This window comes from Geotrypetes seraphini, chromosome 12 (assembly GCF_902459505.1).
Source record: "Geotrypetes seraphini chromosome 12, aGeoSer1.1, whole genome shotgun sequence".
Taxonomy (NCBI): Eukaryota; Metazoa; Chordata; class Amphibia; order Gymnophiona; family Dermophiidae; genus Geotrypetes; species Geotrypetes seraphini.
The window spans coordinates 60,311,908-60,334,099 of NC_047095.1; the positions used below are offsets into that span (position 1 = coordinate 60,311,908).

A 22,192-nucleotide genomic window follows, 5' to 3' on the forward strand; every position below is an offset into this window, starting at 1 on the left:
CAATAACATCCCTCCCATCGTATAGCTTTGCCTCGGGTTTCTGATTCCCACATGCAATACTTTACACTTCTCAACATTGAACTTCATCTGACATTAACTATTTTTTTTCTGAGACCCTCCAAGTACCAAAAAATCCAAAATGTGGCCCTGCAAAGGGTTGAAGTTTGAGACCACTGCACTAGAGATATGGGGAAAGGGGGGTGCACATAGCAGGCGGGATCGGGGAATGAGGGGGGGGGAGGCACGTGTGGCAAGCAGGACCAGGGAAAGAGCAAGGGGTGGGTGTGTCTCAGGACCAGGGAAAGAGCAGGGGGTGGGTGTGTCTCCAAAATACACACACAGATTGTAGAATAGTATATGTTGAATGCTTTACATGGCGAGGGGCCTCTCACCCTCGTTATGCCACTGTTTACATCTGCTAGTGATCTGGAGGAAATGGTCACGTTTACATTTACCACAATATATATAGGCTTCTGCTCGAGCCACAGCTCTTTACATCTCAGTCAGAAAGTTTCTGAAAAATTATAATAAAATAATTTTATTTCTATGGAACTCAAGCGCTCACAGTTATACTGCCATTAGAATATATCTTGGCGTATAACTTTTATTAATCTCTTTGAATTTATCTTTTACTGTATCTATTCACTATAACTGTTTACGACAAAAGTCTTCTTATATCTTATATATATTATAGGAAAGGATGGGAAGGGGGGGTGATAAGAGTTTATGATTTGTATCATTGCTGATTATTAAGTGATATATTTATTGTTAATTTGTTTGAACATTTGTCACACTTATTCTAAGTTTGAAAATGAATAAAAAAATTTTTTTTTAAAAAGCCTTCTTATGTCATTATTGTAATAGTACTTAGCTTGACGGAAGATCTCCGTTTCGCTCTCTCAATTTGCAACCGAGCTTCTTCAGGAGCAATATAGTTTGATGCAGATAAAGTTAGTGAACTTTAGTACGAATAATGGGTGTAGTGGAGTTTTAATAGAGTTTTGGGCGGTTATATGCAGTCACAAAAACAGATCGATATGGGTGTGTTTAGATATAATGCTTATTTAGGTAGTAATGTTTTAACCATTTATATAGTAAAAGTAAAAACAAAATGGCATCCAAAAAGAATATGTAATTTTAATAGTAAAATAAAACAAAACAAAATAAAAGTATTTATAAACGTATTTTGGTAAGGTTATAATATGCAGACTGTAATAGGATGGGGTAACCTTAAGAACATAAGCAATGCCTCCGCTGGGTCAGACCTGAGGTCCATCGTGCCCACGCGGCGGCCCAACAGGTCCAGGACCTGTGCAGTAATCCTCTATCTATACCCCTCTATCCCCTTTTCCAACAGGAAATTGTCCAATCCTTTCTTGAACCCCAGTACCGTACTCTGCCCTATTACGCTCTCTGGAAGCGCATTCCAGGTGTCCACCACACGTTGAGTGAAGAAAAACTTCCTAGTATTCGTTTTGAATCTGTCCCCTTTCAACTTTTCCGAATGCCCTCTTGTTCTTTTATTATTCGAAAGTTTGAAGAATCTGTCCCTCTCTACTCTCTCTATGCCCTTCATGATCTTGTAAGTCTCTATCATATCCCCTCTAAATCTCCTCTTCTCCAGGGAAGAGTCACAGTTTCTCCAATCTTTCTCTCTCTCTCTCTCTCTCTCTCTCTCTCTCTCTGTCTCCCTTTATCTCCCTCTTTCTGCCCCTCTCTATGCTCTTCATGATCTTGTAAGTCTCTATCATGTCCCCTCTAAGTCTCCTCTTCTCCAGGAAAAAGAGTCCCAGTTTCTCCAATCTTTCTCTCTCTATATATATATTTTTGTCTCCCTTTCTCTCTCTCTTTCTTTCTTTCTCTCTCTCTCTCTGTCTCCCTTTCTCTCTCTCTCTCTGTCTCCCTTTCTCTCTCTCTTTCTGCCCCTCTCTACTCTGTCTATGCCCTTCATGATCTTGTAAGTCTCTATCATATCCCCTCTAAGTCTCCTCTTCTCCAGGGAAAAGAGTCCCAGTTTCTCCAGTCTCTCAGCATATGAAAGTTTTTCCATACCTTTTATCAGACGTGTCGCTCTCCTCTGAACTCTCTCGAGTATCGCCATATCCTTCAGTAATTGTTAGAGTTTCAAGTAAATGAAAAATTGGTGTGAAATAGTATTTATGTTTAGTAATCTTAGTCTTTATTCTTTGTTGTTTCGTGCTGATAAAATCAACTATATTGCTCCTGAAGAAGCTCTTTTGCAAATTGAGAGAGCGAAGCGGAGATCTTCCATCAACCTAAGTACTATTACAATAATGATATAAGAAGACTTTTGTAGTAAACAGTTATAGTGAATAGGTACAGTAAAAGTTAAATTCAAAGAGATTAATAAAAGTTATATGCCGAGATATATTCTAATGGCAGTATAACTGTGAGCGCTTGAGTTCCATAGAAATAAAATTCTTTTATTATAATTTTTCAGAAACTTTCTGACTGAGATGTAAAGAGCTGTGGCTCGAGCAGAAGCCTATATATATTGTGGTAATTGAGTGCGGTGCACAAGATATTTTTGAAGGAGTTATTATCATGTTTACATTTAGACATGCAAATTCAAGTTTTTGCTAGTATTCTATAATGGCCTTGGTGTCACGCCATTGGTGCGCCTAGTTAAAGAAGGGCTCCCTAAGAATTGTCTCTACCGGCACAGGTTTTCTGAATTCTGGCCTAGGTGGGACAGAATGGTGACACACTTTAGGAAGTAGGGCCAAAGTGAGAGCGGAACCCTTTTCTGTCCTGGAGATTACTGAAGGCATAGAACTGTTCAGGCAAAGCTCTTCTTGAAGGGGTTTAGGAAGGTGCTGGGCCTACAGTTTGGTTAAGAAACCACCCGTCCTACTATTGATTATTTCTAGAGACATATGCAACGCTGTACAGAGTCATGACAGAGACGGTCCCTGCTCGAAAGAGCTTACAATCTAAACAGCCAAGACAGACAAACAGGATGTCATGGATCCAGTTAAGGGGAAGGTTAATCAGCTGGCTGGGATGGAGGGCAGAGGGGAGTACAGGACAATCAAGCCATTGTGACATCACTGATGAGGTTGGCTCTTATTGGTGGAATGAGACATTATGACATCACAATCTCAACTCTGCTTCCCAAAGACTGAAACTCTTCATACTGCTACTACTACTGCTATGAATTGTTTCTATAGCGCTATCAGACGCACACAGCACTGTACAGAGTCACAAAGAAGAAGAAACAGTCCCTGCTCGAAAGAGCTTACAATCTAAACAGACAAGACAGACAAACAGAACACCAGGGCGGGGGATACAGTTGGGGGGATGGTTAATCTGCTGGCTAAGGTGGTGAGCAGTGGGGAGAAGGGAGTAAGGTTTGGATTGAAGGCTATATCAAAAAGATGGGGTTTCAGTCTGCTTTGAAACAAGATAAGGGCAGAGGCGTGACGGGCGAACTCGGGTAGCGTATTCCAGGCGTATGACATAACAGAATAGAGAGACTGAACTAAGCCTAATTTCCTCCCGGTGCCTCTATGGTCTTTTTATTTCATGGAGAGATAACAGCTACACATAGAGAGAGGTACGGCCAGTAGGAAAAAGGAGGTATTGATACCTCTGTATAAGGCTCTGGTGAGACTTCATTTAGAATATTGTGTACAATTCTGGAGGCTGCACCTTCAAAAAGATATAAAAAGGATGGAATCGGTCCAGAAGAAGACTACTAAAATGGTACGAGGTCTTCATCATAAGGCGTATGGGCACAGATTTAAAGATCTCAATCTGTATACTTTGGAGGAAAGGCGGGAGAGGGGAGATATGACAGAGACATTTAAATACCTACGTGATGTAAATGCGCATGAGTCGAGTCTCTTTCATTTGAAAGGAAACTCGGCAATGAGAGAGCATAGGATGAAATTAAGAAGTGATAGGCTCCAGAGTAATCAGAGGAAGAGCTGGTGGAGACAGAGACTGTGACTGATTTCAAGAAAGCATGGGATAGGCACGTGGGATCTCTTAGAGAGAGGATGAGATACCAGATGCTGTCGATGGGCTATTTGGCCTTTATCTGCCATCATGTTTCTGTAAGTGCCATGGATAGAACTGGGACTGACTCGTGACATAAAGCTTGTTGGCAAATCTGCTTCTATGGGTGATGTGGTCTTTGATTTGCAATGAACTATTCAGCTTGTATTTGTGATGGCCTTTGCTCTTCTCTCAGTCTCTGTTTCTTTTTCTCTCTGCAGAGGAGATCCATGCTGAGGTTTGCTATGCAGAGTGCCTGCTTCAGAGAGCTGCTCTTACATTTTTGCAGGTATTGTACTCCTAAGGAATCACTGGAGACTGGTCGAGGAGGGAAGCGCATGACGTGTTCATGACAAAATGGCAGAGCTAGGAAGTCTCTTAATGTTCAGGGTTGGCACTGCCATTGGGCGACTTAGTGTTCACCAAGAGCAGTGTTGTTCAGTGCAAGGCCTAGGGGGCCAATGGCGCCCCCCCCCCCCCCCTAGAGATGTCTGGAACAGCCCCCATTGTCTTTCTATTTTTGTTCTGCCACTCTACCTAGTTTCAAAACAGAAAGGGGAAAGTGGATGAGTGGAAGAGCCACATGCTTGAAAGACAAGGTATCTCTCAATAGACCCAAAAGAATGTGTTTGGAAATAGAACCTTGAGGATACCTCCCCTCCCCCCAGCGAAGCTTGAAGGCAGGCTGGTGGGGATGGATGTCTTTGGTACACACTGGCCCCACATGGGACATTTGGCAGCTCTCCTTCAGCTCATAAGAATCCAAAGTGGCCCCAATTTCCAATTTGGGGGGGAGGGATGCAGAAAATGTCCCTGCCCCCCCCCCCCCAAAGTCTGCTAAATGGCTGTTTTTGATCTTCCTTCCAATTCTCCCCACTGTTGTTGCCACCACATCCCACATCACCCCTGGACCAGCGGCAGAGACGGTGGTCACAAAAGAGAAAAGAATCCAGTGTAGTTAGGGTTACCGGATGTCTGGATTTCCTCCTTTGACAGGGGTCTGGATGGCTTTTCAAAACCCGGCACTGTGTCTGAGTTTTGAAAAGCTTCCAACAAATTGCCGTCTGGCATGTGCGCGGATGCCCTCCTACCCTACGAGAGCAAGTAGCGTGAGGAGGGGGGGCAGGGTGAGATGGGGGGCGGGCTTGAGCGCATGTTGCAGCAGTGGTGGAGCTTGTCTTCCCCCTCCCCCCCCCCGGCCTCATTTCTCTCTGCTTTCTGCCCCTTCTTCCTTCCCTACACCAGCACTCAAGCCTGGGTTGATAAACGTTCATAAATAGAAAATGGAAATAAGGTGATCTTTTCATTGTATAAATGTTAATACATTTTGACTAATTTTTGGAGACCAAAATCCCCCTTCTCAGATCAGGACAAGATATCATAACAGCAGTATATGGTACTGACCTAAGGAAGGCGGTATTAGCCTCTGAAAGCTAATTGAAAAATGTATTAGTCCAATGAAATGGTATTATCTTATTTTCCATTTTTTGTTTTACCCTATATACTCAATCTGTGTATAAGGTGAGGAACTCTTTTCCCCCCCAAAAAAAGAAGAATAAAGGCTGACTCAAATATAAGATGGGGGGGATTAATATTCATGTGCCCTGCAAGTATCTGTGCCCTGCCCCCCCTCCATCCCCTGCCTGGCTCTGCACCCAGCCCCCTCCCTGCCTGTACCCTGTCTCCCCCCTATCCCAATGTCCTGCAGGCCTCCACCGGGCCTGCCGTAAGACATGGTGAACCGGAATAGGAGGGATCCCTCCTGTCCCGGCTGACTCTGCCAATTTTTTTTTTTTAACTTCCCTCCCGCCTCACCCTGCATACCTTTTTGAATTCCTGGTGGTCCAGCAGTGTACTGGGCATGAGCACGCTTTCGTTATTCCTGCCCAGCACTGAGCTATTCACTGAATGGCTGCTGCCAGTTTTCACGAGTCCCGTGAGAACATGGGGCAGCCATTCAGCGAGCGGCTCAATGTCAGGCAGGAGCAAGGAAAGCTCTCTCATGCCTGGTACACTGCTGGGCTGGGAGAACTCAAGGCAGCCATTCAGGGAGGGGCTCAGAGTGGGGCAGGAGTGTGGAAAGCTCACTCCTGCACGGTATACTGCTGGACCACCAGGGATTCAAAAAGGTATGCGAGGGAAGGTGAGAAGGAGGTAAATAAAATTGGCACAGTCGGCCAGGACAGGAGAAGGGAGGGTCCCTCCTGTTTCAGCCCACCCCACCAGGCCATATGGGCTGGCGGACGCCTGCAACAAGTCCAGGAGGGGGGCAATGACATGAATATAAGCTGAGACCCCCATTTTTATTGGCTCAAAAATCTGTTTATATTCGAGTATATACACAATATTTCTATTTGTTAATTTATAAAGAGGTAATTGTTATTTGTCAATTTTTTTCAAATTTACACCTGCTATCTTTTTATTGTAAACAGTACGTATTAGGAGGCATGTGTCACTGTTTCTGTGGTGTTGCATTGTATGCAGAGTCTGGCTTCTTGGCGGTTCAGTTTAACTTTTGTCTACATATTTCTATTTTTAGTTTGTGAGTGCTTATTCCGTACTGTGTTCTGTATGTATGAAAAAGATATTGGGGGGGTTTTTAGTATTGACTGTGCAGGATCAATCTGTACTAATCTGGCTTTTTTAGTTTTATAGTGGGTATACTGATGTTCTAGTGCTCACAGCAATGTTTAAGACGCTGCCTATATACCCTTGTTGTATGACTCGCACATTATTACTAAAAATCATTTTTTCATATAAGGGGGGTGTTAAAAAATGATTTGCCCCATCTGTCAAATATGCTAGGTACACCACTGTTTATGACAATGCCAGGAGGTTATGCATGCATGAAAACTGAGCATGTGCAGAAGGGCTGGTGTCAGCGTCAGCTCGAGGCAAGTGCTACTGGCTGCCATTTGGAAGAGCGCTGGCTGCCCAAGGAGGGGGAAGTCGTCTGTTAGCAGGGTTTAGGCATCCCTGCCAGCCACAGCGAGTGCTAGAATTTTGGGTGGGCTCTGGCCCACCCAGGCCTATCCATGTCTACACTATTGTTAGGTTGAAAGAAGCGACAATGAAGCGACAATGCCTTAAAATACAACCAGTACAGCAAAAGAGGCAAGGGAGGTGTCCTGTCAGCCAAAGAAATCAGTCATTATTCAAACGTATAATCCCAACAAGGATCCTAGTTTCGGCGTCTGAAAAAACACCTTCCTCAGGGGACATTAAGGGCTCCTTTTACATAGGCATGCTAGCCGCTACCGCCTCCTCTTGAGCAGGCGGTAGTTTTTCGGGTAGTGCGCGCTCATCCGGTGCGTGCGCTAAAAACGCTAGCGCACCTTTGTAAAAGGAGCCCTAAGCTAAGCATATAAAAGAAATAAGCAACAATAAAGAAATATTAAATATAGAAAACGTTAATAGAATGACATGCGTGTGTGAAGAGAACATACAGTATACATACATGGCATATTGCTTTCAGAACACAAAATAAAAACGTCTATGAATGAAGCAAAATATAAAATCACCATAATGATTTCAGTTTAAAACCTGAAGACTTCAAGTAAACCAACTTAAAACATGCTGTTAAGTAGAGAATGACACGGGGAAAAAACCTGTCCCCGTCACCGGCCCACCATCCTCTGCACCGCCCCATCACTGCCGATCCCTTCACCGCCCCGTCACCATCACCGCCATCCCATTCACCGCCCCGTCACCGTCCCCGCTGCATCCATATAAGCCTTTTTCCTTTCACTCCCTCCTTCCAATTTGAGCCGGGAACACTAGCGATCGCACGGTCCCCGCGGCCACTACCTGCCTGCCCGGTCGATCCTGGTGTTTGGCCGGCTCTCTCCCTTCTCCTCACCTTGGTTTGTGGGTTTTCTTTTTCGGCAACCTGCGCGCTTTCCCAGGGAGCCGCACACGCGCGGCTGCTCAGTGTTCGATCTTCTGCTCTGCTGCAACTTCCTGTTTCCGGTTGCGTCAGAGCAGAAGATCGAGGCTGAGCAGCGGCGGGTGTGTGCGGCTCTCTGGTAGCGTGCGGGTCGCCGAGGAGGAGGATCTGCGGACTGGGGTGAGGAGAGGGGAGAGAGCTGGCTGGACACTGGAATCGATTGGGCGGGCAGGTGTGAGCTGCGGGGACCGCGCGATCCTTCATGCCTCACTGCGGGGGACAAGACCATTCACCGCCCCGCGGGCGGTGAATGGCCTTGTCCCCGTCGCCGCAGCGACTGCTAGTTTTCTTCCCCGTTTTCGGCGGGTGACCCGCGGCTAAAATGCGGTGGCCGCGGGTAAACCGCCACCGTGTCATTCTCTACTGTTAAGATTCTTAAAAAGCAAAACCTTGAAAAGTGTAGAGAAATAAGTTATGGAGTACAGAAACGGTGAAAGATCGGAGAGGTTCATGGAATTCCATCTTCCAGTTTCCTCCACAGCTCCCTCTCTATGTTTTTCTTTCACGCAGGATGAGAACATGGTCGGCTTTATCAAGGGAGGGATCAAAGTCAGGAACAGCTACCAAACATACAGGTAAATTATTATTATTATTCTTTATTCTTATATACCACCATACCCAGTGAGTTCTAGGCGGTTTACATCAATTAGCAAATGATCTGCATTGACAAGCAGATTTACAACAAAATTAGAAGCAGATTTACAACAAATTACAAGCAGATTTACGATAAATTACAACGATTTACAACTGCCTGCAATGAGGGGAAGATTTACATCAGTATAACAGAAATTGCAGGTTTGGTCGAACTAGATAAGGGAAGTAGAGAGTGTGGAAGGGAGGGTCTGGTGAAGGAGGAAGGGGGCAGGGGTGGGGTAAGTGTTATGTGGGGTGAACGGAATATTAAGGGTTGTGTTTGCTGAATAGGTAAGTTTTTAGTAGTTTTCTGAAGGCAAGGTAAGTGGGGGCCTCGAGTATCATCTGGGCTAGCCATGGGTTCGACTTGGCTGCTTGGAAGGCGAAAGTTCTATCGAGGAATCTTTTGAGAGGACAGTGTTTTGGCGAAGGGAAGGTGAACAGTTGAATTCTGCGTGATGTCCTGTTGTTGCAATAAAGGTTAAAGTGGGTATTTATGTAACTTGGAGAAGAGCCGTTAATCGATTTGTAACAGAAGCATGCGAATTTAAAAAGAACTCTAGATTCAAATGGTAGCCAGTGTAGTTGGTGATAGAAAGGGGTGACATGTTCCCATTTCTTTAGGCCAAAGATGAGGCGCACTGCGGTATTTTGGATTATTTTTAGTCTCCTGGTAGTTTTCTTTGTGGTGTTGAGGAAGATGATATTGCAGTAGTCGAGAATGCTGAGGATGGAGGATTGTACAAGTAGACGGAATGCAGTGTCATTGAAGTATTTTTTTATGGTGCGAAGTTTCCAAAGTACCGAGAAGCTTTTCCTAACGATGAGGTCAGTATGGTTATTTAGGGATAGGTTTTTGTCCAGCGTGACTCCCAGAATATGACTGCATTGCTTTAAGACAGTGGTTTTCCACCTTTTTACACCTATGGACCGGCAGAAATAAAAGGATTATTCTGTGGACCGGCGGTTGAAGAACACTGGGCTAAGTCGTGGGCCAGACCCCGCCCATCTCTACCCAGTCTCCACCCCAGACCCCGCCCCCATAATAGTATCAAGTTTCAAGTTTTTAATTTTTTATTACTATTTGATGGATCGCTTATTCAGTTTACTAAGCGATGTGCAGCTTTATAAAAACAGATTGTGAAAACAGACAAAATAACTTCGGACTTGCAAATCTAAAACAGACATGAGTCGTGGAGGGTAGGGGGGAAAAGTTACAATTCTTTGTTAGAGAGAAAAAAACGGAAAGGGGAAAAACGAGAGGGGGTAAAAAAAAATTCGGGACCTTGAAACATCTGGTCATAGGTCGAAAGATGAAAGGTTGAATGCGTCTTTAAAAAGGTAAGTTTTTAAAAAATTTTTAAATGAGGGAAGATCTTATTCTTTTCTAATGTACACTGGTAGTGAGTTCCACAGTTGGGGGGCCATGACCGAAAACATATCGTGTCTTCTAATGCCTATAATTTTCAGGGATGGAACAGATAGGAGGTTTTGAGATGTCGAACGGAGAGACACATACACAATATAATCTTATTAACAACACATAATGGTTAACCACAACATTAAGCTACACAAAGCACACTGACAGCAGATGTAAATTCTCAAAATTGACATAGTTCAATCACTAAATTCAAAAATAAAATCATTCCCCCCTACCTTTGTTGTCTTCCCTCCCTCCATGCTATACCTTACCTTCTGGCCTGCTCCCGCTTGGCCATTTTATGCCGCCCCCGGTGTTATCTTCAGGCCGGCTCCCTCATCCTCACTGATGCAGTACACAAAGCTGTGGGCAGCGGCTCCTTGCGCGTCCCGTGCCTCACCTGGAAGCCTTCCCTCTGACGTTGCAACGTCAGAAAGAATGCTTCCGGTTCAGGCGCAGGACGCGCATAGGAGCCACTGCTCGTAGCTTTGTGCACTGAATCAGTGCTGAAGAGGGAGCTGGCTCGAAGATAACGCCGCATCGATCGCACCGTGGACCGACGGTTGAAGAACACTGTTTTGGGCCTGATGCAAATGCTGGCCCAGCAGGCAATTTCTGTGGACCGGCACCGGTCCATGGACTGGTGGTTGAAGAACACTGCTTTAAGAGAAGCAGAAACACGTTGGTGCAAAGATGGTATTGCAGTCCAGCCGTCTCGGATGTTACGCTAAAGTCGATGAAAACAAGCTCTGTTCTGGCTGGCTGTGAATATTATGATGGGCAACATCGATGACCTGAGTGCGTTAAAGCAAGAGAAGGTAGGTTTAGGAAGCTGTACACTTCTCCCTCCGTATTCGCAGGGGATGTGGGCAGAACATAGCCATGAATACCGAAAAACCGCAAATAACTTTTTGCATGTTATTCGCGGTTTATGGGTAAAATAGACCTGAAAAAGATGATGAATCACGAATAACCCGACCTGCGATTTTTGCTCCGTAGAACGCCGGGATCAGCGATTTCCTCCATGAACCACCGGGAGCGGCGATTTCCAATGTGAAACGCCGGGTTCAGTGATGGAAATTAGGGGGCGGAGTCAGCAGCCGAAAAATTGCGAATCCGCAAATACGGAAACCACTGATACGGAGGGAGAAGTGTACTATTAACAATAAACATTAAAATTTCCATATTAGTGGGGAGGTACTTGCAGCGTGGTTTGGTCAATACAACTTACCCTTGCAGGTGGAATAATTATGGGTGCATTGCAGAATAGATGGTAGCCTTTCACACGACTGGCGTGTCTCCTTTTGCTGACTAAATCTCACTGGCTTCCAATTAACCACCGTATTACTTTTAAAACTTTACTCCTAGGATTTAAAACCCTTCCTACTAATGAACCCCAATTTATTAATAAATTACTCATCCCTTACAGTACGTCGCGTTCTCTCCGGTCCACTCATCAAAAGCTCTTGGTAGTCCCCTCCCTGAAAATTATTGGAGCTCGACGACATGATATGTTTTCAGTGATGGCTCCGCAACTTGGGAACACTTTACCTCAGCATGTAAGAGAGGAAAATAATTTGAGTCGTTTTAAAAGTAACTTAAAGAGTTTCCCTTCATAGATGCTTTTAATCTTTAAATTATGTTCAAATTTCACAATAGCTTCTTTCAGGTTTCCATTTTTCCCTCCCTAATGTTCTCTCCTTTTATGGTTCTCTTCTGTACTTTAAAATATTGAATTGTAGTTCTGTCCCTCTTTACCTTGTGTATTAATTAGTCTGTAAGTCTGTCGGTCTAACCCATTATTTTAAATTTTAAATTACATGTCTAAATATATGCTTTTTTTAAAATTAATGTATCTCGCTTAGTAAAAGTAAATAAGCAATTCATCAAACTAATTTGAAACTTGCTGTAATAACAGTAGAAATAAAACCTTACTGTTTGTCTATAAATGAAAGAGGGAGAATCTCTCACAGGGAGGTGAAACGTGGGTTTTCATGAACTTCTCCTAACGAGCATAGTGCACCATCGGGATAATACTTGCTGCTTTGGGCCACGGATTTGGCTCATGCCTTCACAGTAGTAATTCGAGGAGAGTTAAATTCAGGTACAGTAGATATTTCCCTGACCTCGGGGGGGGGGAGGATTACAGTCTTAAGTGTGCATAAGAGATTTGTTCAAGATCACAAGCAACCTCGATGGGATTTGACCCTTAGCTTCTTTGGCCTTCATAGGGTTACTAGACGTCTGGATTTCCCTGGACATGTCCGGACGGCTTTTCAAAACCCGGCAAGCAGAGGTGCTCATTATATCAAAGGGACAGGAAGGAAGGGAAGAGAGAGGGAAGATATTTAGGATTTAGCTCATGCTTTTTTTCGGTTGTATTTCAAGCTGAGTTACAGTGGGGACAATATTCAGTGCTATTTCACCATCCGGGAGCCATTCCCAGTTGGCTAAATAGCACTTTCTCAGCTATCTGCCAATAATCAGCGGGAGATGATATCTGCTGTATCACATGTTGAAATTAGATGCTTAGAGGGTAAATCTGGAAGAGGAGGACTGTGTGAAAAGTCCATAAAAAAAGCCATTAACCCTTTCAGGACCATAAGGATCGTAGGCCAATTTTTGTGGTTTTGACGACATTTTTATGGTAAAAAGGGCTTGCAGATGCCAAAAAATTGATTTTTTTTGTGAAATATCATTATTTTTTTTTTTTTAAATCAAACTTCTGGCTTATGGACAGTGTGGCAAGTGAATCTTCTCGTCAATCTGGCAACGACGCTAATGAATGAATGTCGGAACCAGTTTGTTTACATAAAGGCAGTATCATATGGAATCCGTACATATCAAATTTAGAACTGTAGACTATCACAATCAAAATTTATAGGATTTTAAAGTTATGGGACAAATATGTCCCTTGGTCCTGAAAGGGTTAAAGACAACATACAGTATATGCCTCTGTGCCTCGAAAAAATAGACTCCCAGAACTAGCCCTAGAGCAAAAATCATTCATTCAATTTTTTATACTGTTCTCCCAAGGGAGTTCAGAATGGTTTATATGAATTAATTCAGGTACTCAAGCATTTTTCCCTGTCTGTCCCACAATCTGTCTAATGTACCTGGGGCAATGGGGGGATTAAGTGACTTGGCCAGGAAGGAGCAGCAGGTGTTTGAACCCACAACCTCAGAGTGCCAAGGCTGTAGCTTTGACCATTGCACCAAACACTCTTCTCCTTCTCACACACAAATTTACACTTGCTCTCTATGTGTGCGAATTACAATTCTGCCCCCCACCCCACCCAAATGTCACCCATGGGAGCACCAATATATAAACTGAGGGGTTATTCTCCAGAGGTCACTCAAAGTTAGGGCCTGAAATCGGACTATTCTATAACTTGTGCAAATTTGGGTGCTAAGCGACAATTCCTGCGTGCAAGTGTGTAGAATTAGGGGGTTGTGTAAAAGAGGTACGATCTTTAACATTAATAATATTATCAGATGTATACTGCTAAACTCCTTAATTCATTGTACGCAAAGCCTCTCTTTATTGTATTTACATTTTCTTTATTGTATTCACAATCTCTTTTACTGTAAACCGCCTAGAAGTCGCAAGATAGCTCGCGGTATATAAAAATAAAGTTATTATTATTATTATTATCTTTCTGTACGCCTGCTTCCATATGTGTTTGCCCGTCACCATTTTCTGGTTTGCATGCAAAACAAACCTGTATGAAAGTGCCCCTTTTTAAAAATTGAAAGGAAAGTTGGTTTATAGACAAAACCGCAGAAGACAAAGGTGCGCGCCGACAACTGAGCGCAAGACGGAAGCGCGCGCCGAAGAAAAAGAGTGTTTTTAGGGGCTCCGACGGGGGGTTTTGTTGGGGAACCCCCCCACTTTACTTAATACAGATCGCGGCGGCGTTGGGGGGGGTTTGGGGGGTTGTAACCGCCCTCATTATACTGGAAACTTAACTGTTTCCCTGTTTTTTAGGGAAAAAGTAAAGTTTTCAGTAAAATGTGGGGGGTTACAACCCCCCAAACCCCCCACAACGCCCCCAGAATGTGGCGCGATTTGTATAAAGTAAAGTGGGGGGGTTCCCCCCCCCCCGTCGGAGCCCTTTAAAACAGTCATTTTCTTCGGCGCGCGCCTCCACGTTGCGCTCAGTTGTCTGCACGCGCCTTTGTCCCAGCGCGCTTTTGACCTGACACCGGAAAGTTGACTTCAGAGGCTGTAGAGAGTAAATCTGGAATTTGTAATCAGAAATGGACAGCATTTCCAGTGTGAACAGACAGCTGTGATGGAATTTGACCTTTCATAGATTCATCTGTTATAACGAGTGTGTCCTGGATCTTACTGATGCTTGGGCAGATAAGTCATCACGCTTGTCCGATAGATTTCTGGAGAGTTTTGGTGAGCTCCTTTCATCTGACTAGAGCAAAATAAGTGGTGGCACCTGAAAAAAACAAAATCAGATGTCGGCTAAAAGTTTTAGTGAAAAGTTGATAAAAGGACCTTGAGCCATTTATGAGAAAATGTGTTTTATTATGTCACACAACCCTACTGCAACACAAATCATTGAAGCAAGACATTGAACTATTTATTATGTTAACCTAATTTGAACACATAAATGTGTCGCCTACGGGTGATTTGGTGATTTTTCAATTTCCATGTCCCCTTGAGTCAGAGTTGACTTTTGGTGACTACACAGTGAGAAACACCCCCGCCCCCCACCCCTCACGGTTCTGTTTCTGTGTACGAGTGACTGCATTGATCATTTTATTCCGTGAAACTTTTGAACTGTATTTCAGACCAGCTCGGCAGCTTTCATCAAGTCATAACAAATTAACGCATGCCTTGTCCTGTTTTTTCTTGAAGAGAACTCCATGATCTGGAACAGGGCTCCAACTACGTGAAGGGGAAAAACCATTGCCATTTTGAAGGAGGTGTCAAACTGGGCATTGGAGCATTCAACCTGGTAGGTGACAGAACTTCACTGTCAGTTATGTTTTGTCTACTATATCAGTACAGCTATCTAGTGGGTTATCTGTGTTCCATTTAGGTTTGTATACTGGAACAACATCTGTAATAAGCAGGGCTGAATGTTAAGTGGCCAAAGTAAGCAGTTTTTCAATATAAAAGATCTATGTTGGATTCATGACTGGAGTCGACATCTTCCAGATCTCATAAAGTTAACTATGTTAAGGATGGATGAATCTGGTAGCCCTATGTTCAATATGTTCTATGTTGGATTCATGACTGGAGTCGACATCTTCCAGATCTCATAAAGTTAACTATGTTAAGGATGGATGAATCTGGTAGCCCTATGTTCAATATGTTCTATGTTGGATTCATGACTGGAGTCGACATCTTCCAGATCTCATAAAGTTAACTGTGTTAAGGATTGATGAATCTGGTAGCCAACGTATAGGCGCTACCACTTATTTTTTGTAGAAAGTAGGAATAACAAATAATGAGATCTCTTATCTACCAAAAAAATGAAGGGAAAAACCTCAGAAGTCCAGAGGTGGGTCAAAGCTATAAAGCAATATGTATTAACACCTCTAAAATGGACTATATTTCTTTCATTGGCATAAAAAAAACCTCCAATCGTTGAGCATATAATATTATCCCAATGTGCAATTCAAAATTCATCAACTGGCAAGTACTTATCTCCCAAAGGGGACTTGTTTCACTAAAGCTTCTTCAGGGGATCCAACTGCTGCTTTAGTGAAACGGGTCCCCATCGGGAGCTAAGATAAGCGCTTGCCAGTTGCGCCCCTCTTTGTCCTTTCCTCCCTTTACACTTCCCCCTCCCCATTCGCGGTTTCGACATTCGCAGTTTCACATATTCGTGATTTTTTTTTTGGGGGGGGAACAGTCAGAGAGCAATTTTGCAAAGGCACCATGAGCCCGATTCTCAAAAACTGGTGCCAGAAAAGATTAAAGTGAGCAGCGGGTTGGGGATGCTGATCGCGCCACAAACATTAAAGAGGTGTGAGGGAAAGAAACAAGCACGCACGTGCAGTACTGGAGGGGATCAGGGAAGGAACGGGGGGCGGAGTGGTTCTGGCTGCCCCCACCCCCCTTACTACGTCACCGACAGGAGTTATAATGATGATATTGATTTTCTCCAGGAGCCTCTTTAGATGGTCCCAGAGACCGACAACTGTGACTATGACAGCGATTCTCTGTTCTCTCCGCAGACGTTATCCATGTTACCTACCAGGATTCTGCGACTGCTGGAGTTTGTGGGCTTCTCTGGAAACAAGGTACAGAAAAAACACTTCCGAGGCTTAGGTTGGGGGAAAAAAATGGATGGGTCTCCTTCCATAAGGCTTCTTTGGGAAATGCCCTGCTTCAACTGTTAACTTATCTTCATTCAAATTTACTCTTCTGCCTTTGACCGCCACGGCAGGGCAAGGCCGTGTATAATCTATCTGTTAGATGCAAGCAAGGGAGTACAATTTTTAAATAGGGCAGCGTCAACCGATCCTTGAACAATAAAAACCTTACAAAGTTGACACTTGCCTTCGTATCAAGTAGGTTGGATTACTGCAATATTCTCTTTCTAGGATTAAGTCAGGCCAGCATCGTTTACAGTTGACTCAAAGTACTGCCGCGAGGCTTTTAACAGGTAGCAAAAGAACGGATCGTATCACTCCAGTTCTAAACAAATTTCATTGGCTACCTATAGACCAATGCATTAAGTTCAAGCTATTGTGTATAGTATTCAAGGTGTGGCATTTGAACTCTCCATTTAGAGAATGACACGGTGACAAAATTCATCACCGTTCCCGTCCCCGCGGATAACCGCGGGAAATAATCCCATGCCATTTTCTAGTGTCTATTTCAACCTCGGTCCTTCCACACCAGCATTCTTCAAAGCAAAGCTTGCGGGTCAGTGGTTGAGGCCATTCATACTCTGATTCTTCCCTCTCTCCTTAAAGAATGACATGAAGATGGTTTCCCCGCGGTTATCCGCGGGGACGGGGACGGTGATGAATTTTGTCACCTTGTCATTCTCTATCTCCATTGTATTTGGCAAATAAGTTGGTATGATATAGTCAACAGAAATCCTTGTGTTCTTCTAACAAAGAGCTGTTTTTATTGCCGGGTCCGGGTAGGGTTTCCAGATTTTCCCGAAGGAAAATCCAGACCCATGACCACGCCCCCAGTTCCTCCCAGTTCTGCCTGTGTCACGCCCCCATCCTGCCCCCAGCCAGCTTGTGTGGATTCGACGCAATGACGTTACACACACGGACAGCTGTCCGGACCCCCGGACATGTCCTCAGAAGGAGGACGTGTCCGGAGATATCCAGACGTCTGGTACATTAAGTTCAAGCTATTGTTCATAGTATTCAATGCGTGACATTGTATTTGGCAAATAAGTTGGTACGATATAGCCACTGTCTGCCTCGGCGCCCTGAGGTTGTGGGTTCAATCCCAGTGACTCTGAGCAAGTCACTTAATCCTCCGTTTCCCCAGGTCCCACAGTCAGACCGTGAGCCTGCCAGGACAGGGAGGAAAAATACTTAACACCCGATCACTATTCAGTGTATTGTGAAGCCGCTTTGGTTGAATCTCGTCATGAAAAAGGCGGTGGTTAAACCCAAATAACTAATCCAGCAGTGCTGACATGTTTCCAATCTCTCGCAGGAGTATGGCCTGGCCCAGCTGCAGGAAGGGGCCTCTTTGCACAGCTTCAGGGCTGTCCTCTGTACCATGTTGCTGCTCTGCTATCACACCTTCCTCAACTTTGTCTTGGGTGAGATTTTTGCTTTACTGTTTTGTAACAGTCTTAAAAAGAAGGGAGGAGAGAATGACATGGGAACAAATATTTTCCATTCCCCGCAGGAACTCATTTTCCCCTCCCATCTCGGTGAGTTCTTTTCCTGTCCCTGCCCCATTCCTGCAAGCTCTGACCTCATCTGCAGAAACCTCAAACGCTTTGAAATCCTAAGTAGCACCATTCTAGAGCTCAGATTGTGATGTCATAATGCCTCATTCCACCAATGTCTAAGCTCCGTCCTCACCTGCACAAGCCTCACTTTCAAATCCTAAGTAGCAACATTCTAGAGCTGAGATTGTGATGTCATAATGCCTCATTCCACCAATGTCTAAGCTCCGTCCTCACCTGCACAAGCCTCACTTTAAAATCCTAAGTAGCAACATTCTAGAGCTGAGATTGTGATGTCATAATGCCTCATTCCACCAATGCCTAAGCTCCATCCTCACCTGCACAAGCCTCACTTTAAAATCCTAAGTAGCAACATTCTAGAGCTCAGATTGTGATGTCATAATGCCTCATTCCACCAATGTCTGAGCTCCGTCCTCACCTGCACAAGCCTCACTTTAAAATCCTAAGTAGCAACATTCTAGAGCTGAGATTGTGATGCCATAATGCCTCATTCCACCAATGTCTGAGCTCCGTCCTCATCTGCACAAGCCTCAAACACTTTGAAATCCTAAGTAGCAACATTCTAGAGCTGAGATTGTGATGTCATAATGCCTCATTCCACCAATGCCTAAGCTCCGTCCTCACCTGCACAAGCCTCACTTTCAAATCCTAAGTAGCAACATTCTAGAGCTGAGATTGTGATGTCATAATGCCTCATTCCACCAATGCCTAAGCTCCGTCCTCACCTGCACAAACCTCACTTTCAAATCCTAAGTAGCAACATTCTAGAGCTGAGATTGTGATGTCATAATGCCTCATTCCACCAATGTCTAAGCTCCATCCTCACCTGCACAAGCCTCACTTTCAAATCCTAAGTAGCAACATTCTAGAGCTGAGATTGTGATGTCATAATGCCTCATTCCACCAATGTCTAAGCTCCGTCCTCACCTGCACAAGCCTCACTTTAAAATCCTAAGTAGCAACATTCTAGAGCTCAGATTGTGATGTCATAATGCCTCATTCCACCAATGTCTAAGCTCCGTCCTCACCTGCACAAGCCTCACTTTAAAATCCTAAGTAGCAACATTCTAGAGCTCAGATTGTGATGTCATAATGCCTCATTCCACCAATGTCTGAGCTCCGTCCTCATCTGCACAAGCCTCAAACACTTTAAAATCAAAAATGTTAGAAGCTTTAAAATCATAAGTGTTTGAGGCTTGTGCGGTTAAACTAGAGCTTACAGGAATGGGACAGGGACAGAACTCATGAGGACGGGATGGAGAAATCGAGTTCCTGCGGAGACGGGGGAAAAATTTGTCTCCGTGTCATTCTCTAGGACCCTCCAGACGAAACTGAAGCACACTAAGAGGCCAAAGAAGAAAGCTCCTTGCGCACATGTCTGCGTGCCCGGCTTCAACTTGTCATAGAAAAAGCTAAGTATATGCAAATTTTATGGGCACAGAATATGCATTTAAATCATGGGGGAGGGAAACCTGCCAGATACATGTGCACAAAGGTTTTGAATTAAGTACAGATTCTTGTGCACGTGTTGGAACAAATAGGAGAGTGTCAGAACACATCAGCGTTTGCTCTTATGTCTCAGCCTTACAAAAATGTCATGCACATAAAATTTTTGCAAGGCCTTTATTTATACACAACCAAACAAAGGCTGATGCTCACATTTTATATAATTTACCATCCCTATCATAACAGACAATTTTTTTACCTTTATATGGTGCATCTCTAGAATTTGTTGCCAGAGAATGTGGTAAATTTATTAACTGTAGCATGGTTTATAAAAGGTTTAGATAATTTCCTAAAAGAAAAGTCCGTAAGCCGTTACAGGCTGTCCCCGGGTTACGAATGTCTGACTTATGTCGGACTCATACATACGAACGAGGTCACCCTCTCCTGTTCCCATCTCCATTCCTCCGCTCCCCGTGGCCTTCCCAAAGTGGTGGCAGCTGGCTGGCAGGAGCATCACTGAAGAGAGAACGCCCAAGGTTGGCCTCATTGGGGGCCTTTCCTCCGTTACATCTGCTTCCTATGATGTCACTTCCTTTAGGCAGACACAGCAGAGGCCTGCCAAAACCTGGACATGTCTGAGTTTTCCTGGATATCTGGTAACCCTACGGGTGGCGAGAGGAGTCAAGCCTACAGCTCTGGGATCTGTCTTGCCCAAGCAGCGACAGCTCATTTTCATCTCCACCCTTAGCGAGCAGAGGTTTGGGCGGGCAGCAGTAGGAATGGAAAAGAGACTCCATTTTATCCCATAGCTGCAGTCCACACCCTGACCAATCTGATCCCACCCAAAAACATTGAGGCATAATCAAGGCAGGCATTAGGGGGTGGTGACGAGAGCAGTCATCCAAGGTCTCCAGGCCACAAGAACCCCCCAGCCTGCTTCAAGCTGAAGGAGGGCTTTGGGAGGCCCCCACCCCCTCCCCAGTTTCTGCCCTGGGCCCATTTACAACTAATACTGGCCTTGGGAAAAGTATAATGCCAAAATGACTGAATTTAATTTAAGATGGTTCTGGACTAGGGTTTAGAGGTCTGCATGGGAACGGGGATCGCGGGAATCCCCCCCCTAACCCACGGGACTCCCATGGGGACCCCCCTCTGGCCCACGGGACTCCCACGGGGACCCCCCTCTAGCCAACGGGACTCCCACGGGGATGGAAGGCTTTGGAAGCAGGGTTCGTCCATATAATATAATGGACACGTCAGCCTTAGTAAAAGAGGGGGTTTATAAATTAATTACCAGAACAGAAAACAAAAAAAGGATTCCACCAAAGAGATTCCACAAGGAAAACAGCAAAAGAAACTGTGAAATTGATGATCCTGTCAGAAGTAATTGCTGCTTTTTATGGGGATGGGCGGGGATGGAGGTAATTCCTTGCGGGGATGGGTGGGGACAGAGAGGATCCTGGCAGGGATGGGCGGGGATGGGTGGGATTTCTGTCCCCGTGCAACTCTCTACTAGGGTTACCAGATGTCTGGATTTTTAAAGGACTATCCGGGTGTCCGGACAGGTTTACAAAACCTATCACTTTGTCTGGGTTTTGAAAACCATTGCGCGCATGCTTGTAACATATACAGATGCCCTGAAGATGCGCCCCCAAAGAGATGAGGTTTGTGTGGGGCAGGGTTGGGGACGGATTGGGGCAGAACAGGGTGGGCCCACGCATCCTCTTTTTGGGGAGAAAAAATATAGTAACCCTATTCTAGACTGATGTCTAGACCATGGGTCGGCAAGTCCGGTCCTCGAGAGCCGGGAGCCAGGTCAGGTTTTCAGGATATCCACAATGAATATGTATGAGATGGATTTGCATGCACTGCCTCCTTGAGATGCAAATCTATCTCATGCATATTGATTGTGGATATCCTGAAAACCTGACCCGGCTCCCGGCTCTCGAGGATTGGACTTGCCTACCTCTGGTCTAGATTATAAAAAATGGAGCCACTTTCACAGTGGTCTGCTTTTAAAGCAGTAGCCCAAATGATAGAACAACGAAAATGATAAAAGGTATGGAAAACTTTTCATACGCTGACAGGTTGGAAAAGCTGGGGCTCTTCTCCCTGGAAAAGCGGAGACTCAGAGGAGATATGATAGAAACTTACAAAATCATGAAAGGCATAGAGAAGGTAGAAAGGGACAGATTCTTCAGACTATGGGGAACCACAAGCACAAGGAGGCACTCAGAGAAACTGAAAGGGGACAGGTTTAGAATGTAATGTAATGTAATTTATTTCTTATATACCGCTACATCCGTTAGGTTCTAAGCGGTTTACAGAAAATATACATTAAGATTAGAAATAAGAAAGGTACTTGAAAAATTCCCTTACTGTCCCGAAGGCTCACAATCTAACTAAAGTACCTGGAGGGTAATAGAGAAGTGAAAAGTAGAGTTAGAGGAAAAATAAAAATAAAATAAACATTTTAACAAGACAGCATTGATCTAAATACTTTGGAACCAATGCTAGGAAGTTCTTTTTCACTCAGAGGGTGGTGGACACATGGAACGCGCTCCCGGAGGTTATGATAGGGCAGAATACACTACGGGGTTTCAAAGAAGGATTGGATAAATTCCTGAAGGATGCAGGGATTGAGGGATACAGATAGAGGTAGAGAAAGGTTATAGAAAGAGTATTGATAGAAGAATAAGGGGGATTAAAGGGCCTAGACAAGAAACACCTTACAGGTCATGGACCTGATGGGCCGCCGCGGGTGCGGACTTCTGGGCGCGATGGACCTCTGGTCTGACACAGCGGAGGAAA

General features: G+C 44.5%; 1 protein-coding gene across 3 annotated transcripts in view; it reads left to right on the forward strand.

Moving 5' to 3' along the window:
- The window catches only part of TTC39A (tetratricopeptide repeat domain 39A), a 150,186-nt gene that overhangs the window by 85,173 nt on the left and 42,821 nt on the right, over nucleotides 1-22,192 (forward strand). For all 3 annotated transcript variants that reach the window (XM_033915880.1, XM_033915881.1, XM_033915882.1), the window contains 5 exons: nucleotides 4,242-4,309; nucleotides 8,477-8,541; nucleotides 14,893-14,992; nucleotides 16,221-16,286; nucleotides 17,674-17,782. In XM_033915880.1, coding sequence (XP_033771771.1) covers nucleotides 4,242-4,309; nucleotides 8,477-8,541; nucleotides 14,893-14,992; nucleotides 16,221-16,286; nucleotides 17,674-17,782 — 408 coding nt within the window. The remainder of the gene's footprint in view (nucleotides 1-4,241; nucleotides 4,310-8,476; nucleotides 8,542-14,892; nucleotides 14,993-16,220; nucleotides 16,287-17,673; nucleotides 17,783-22,192) is intronic.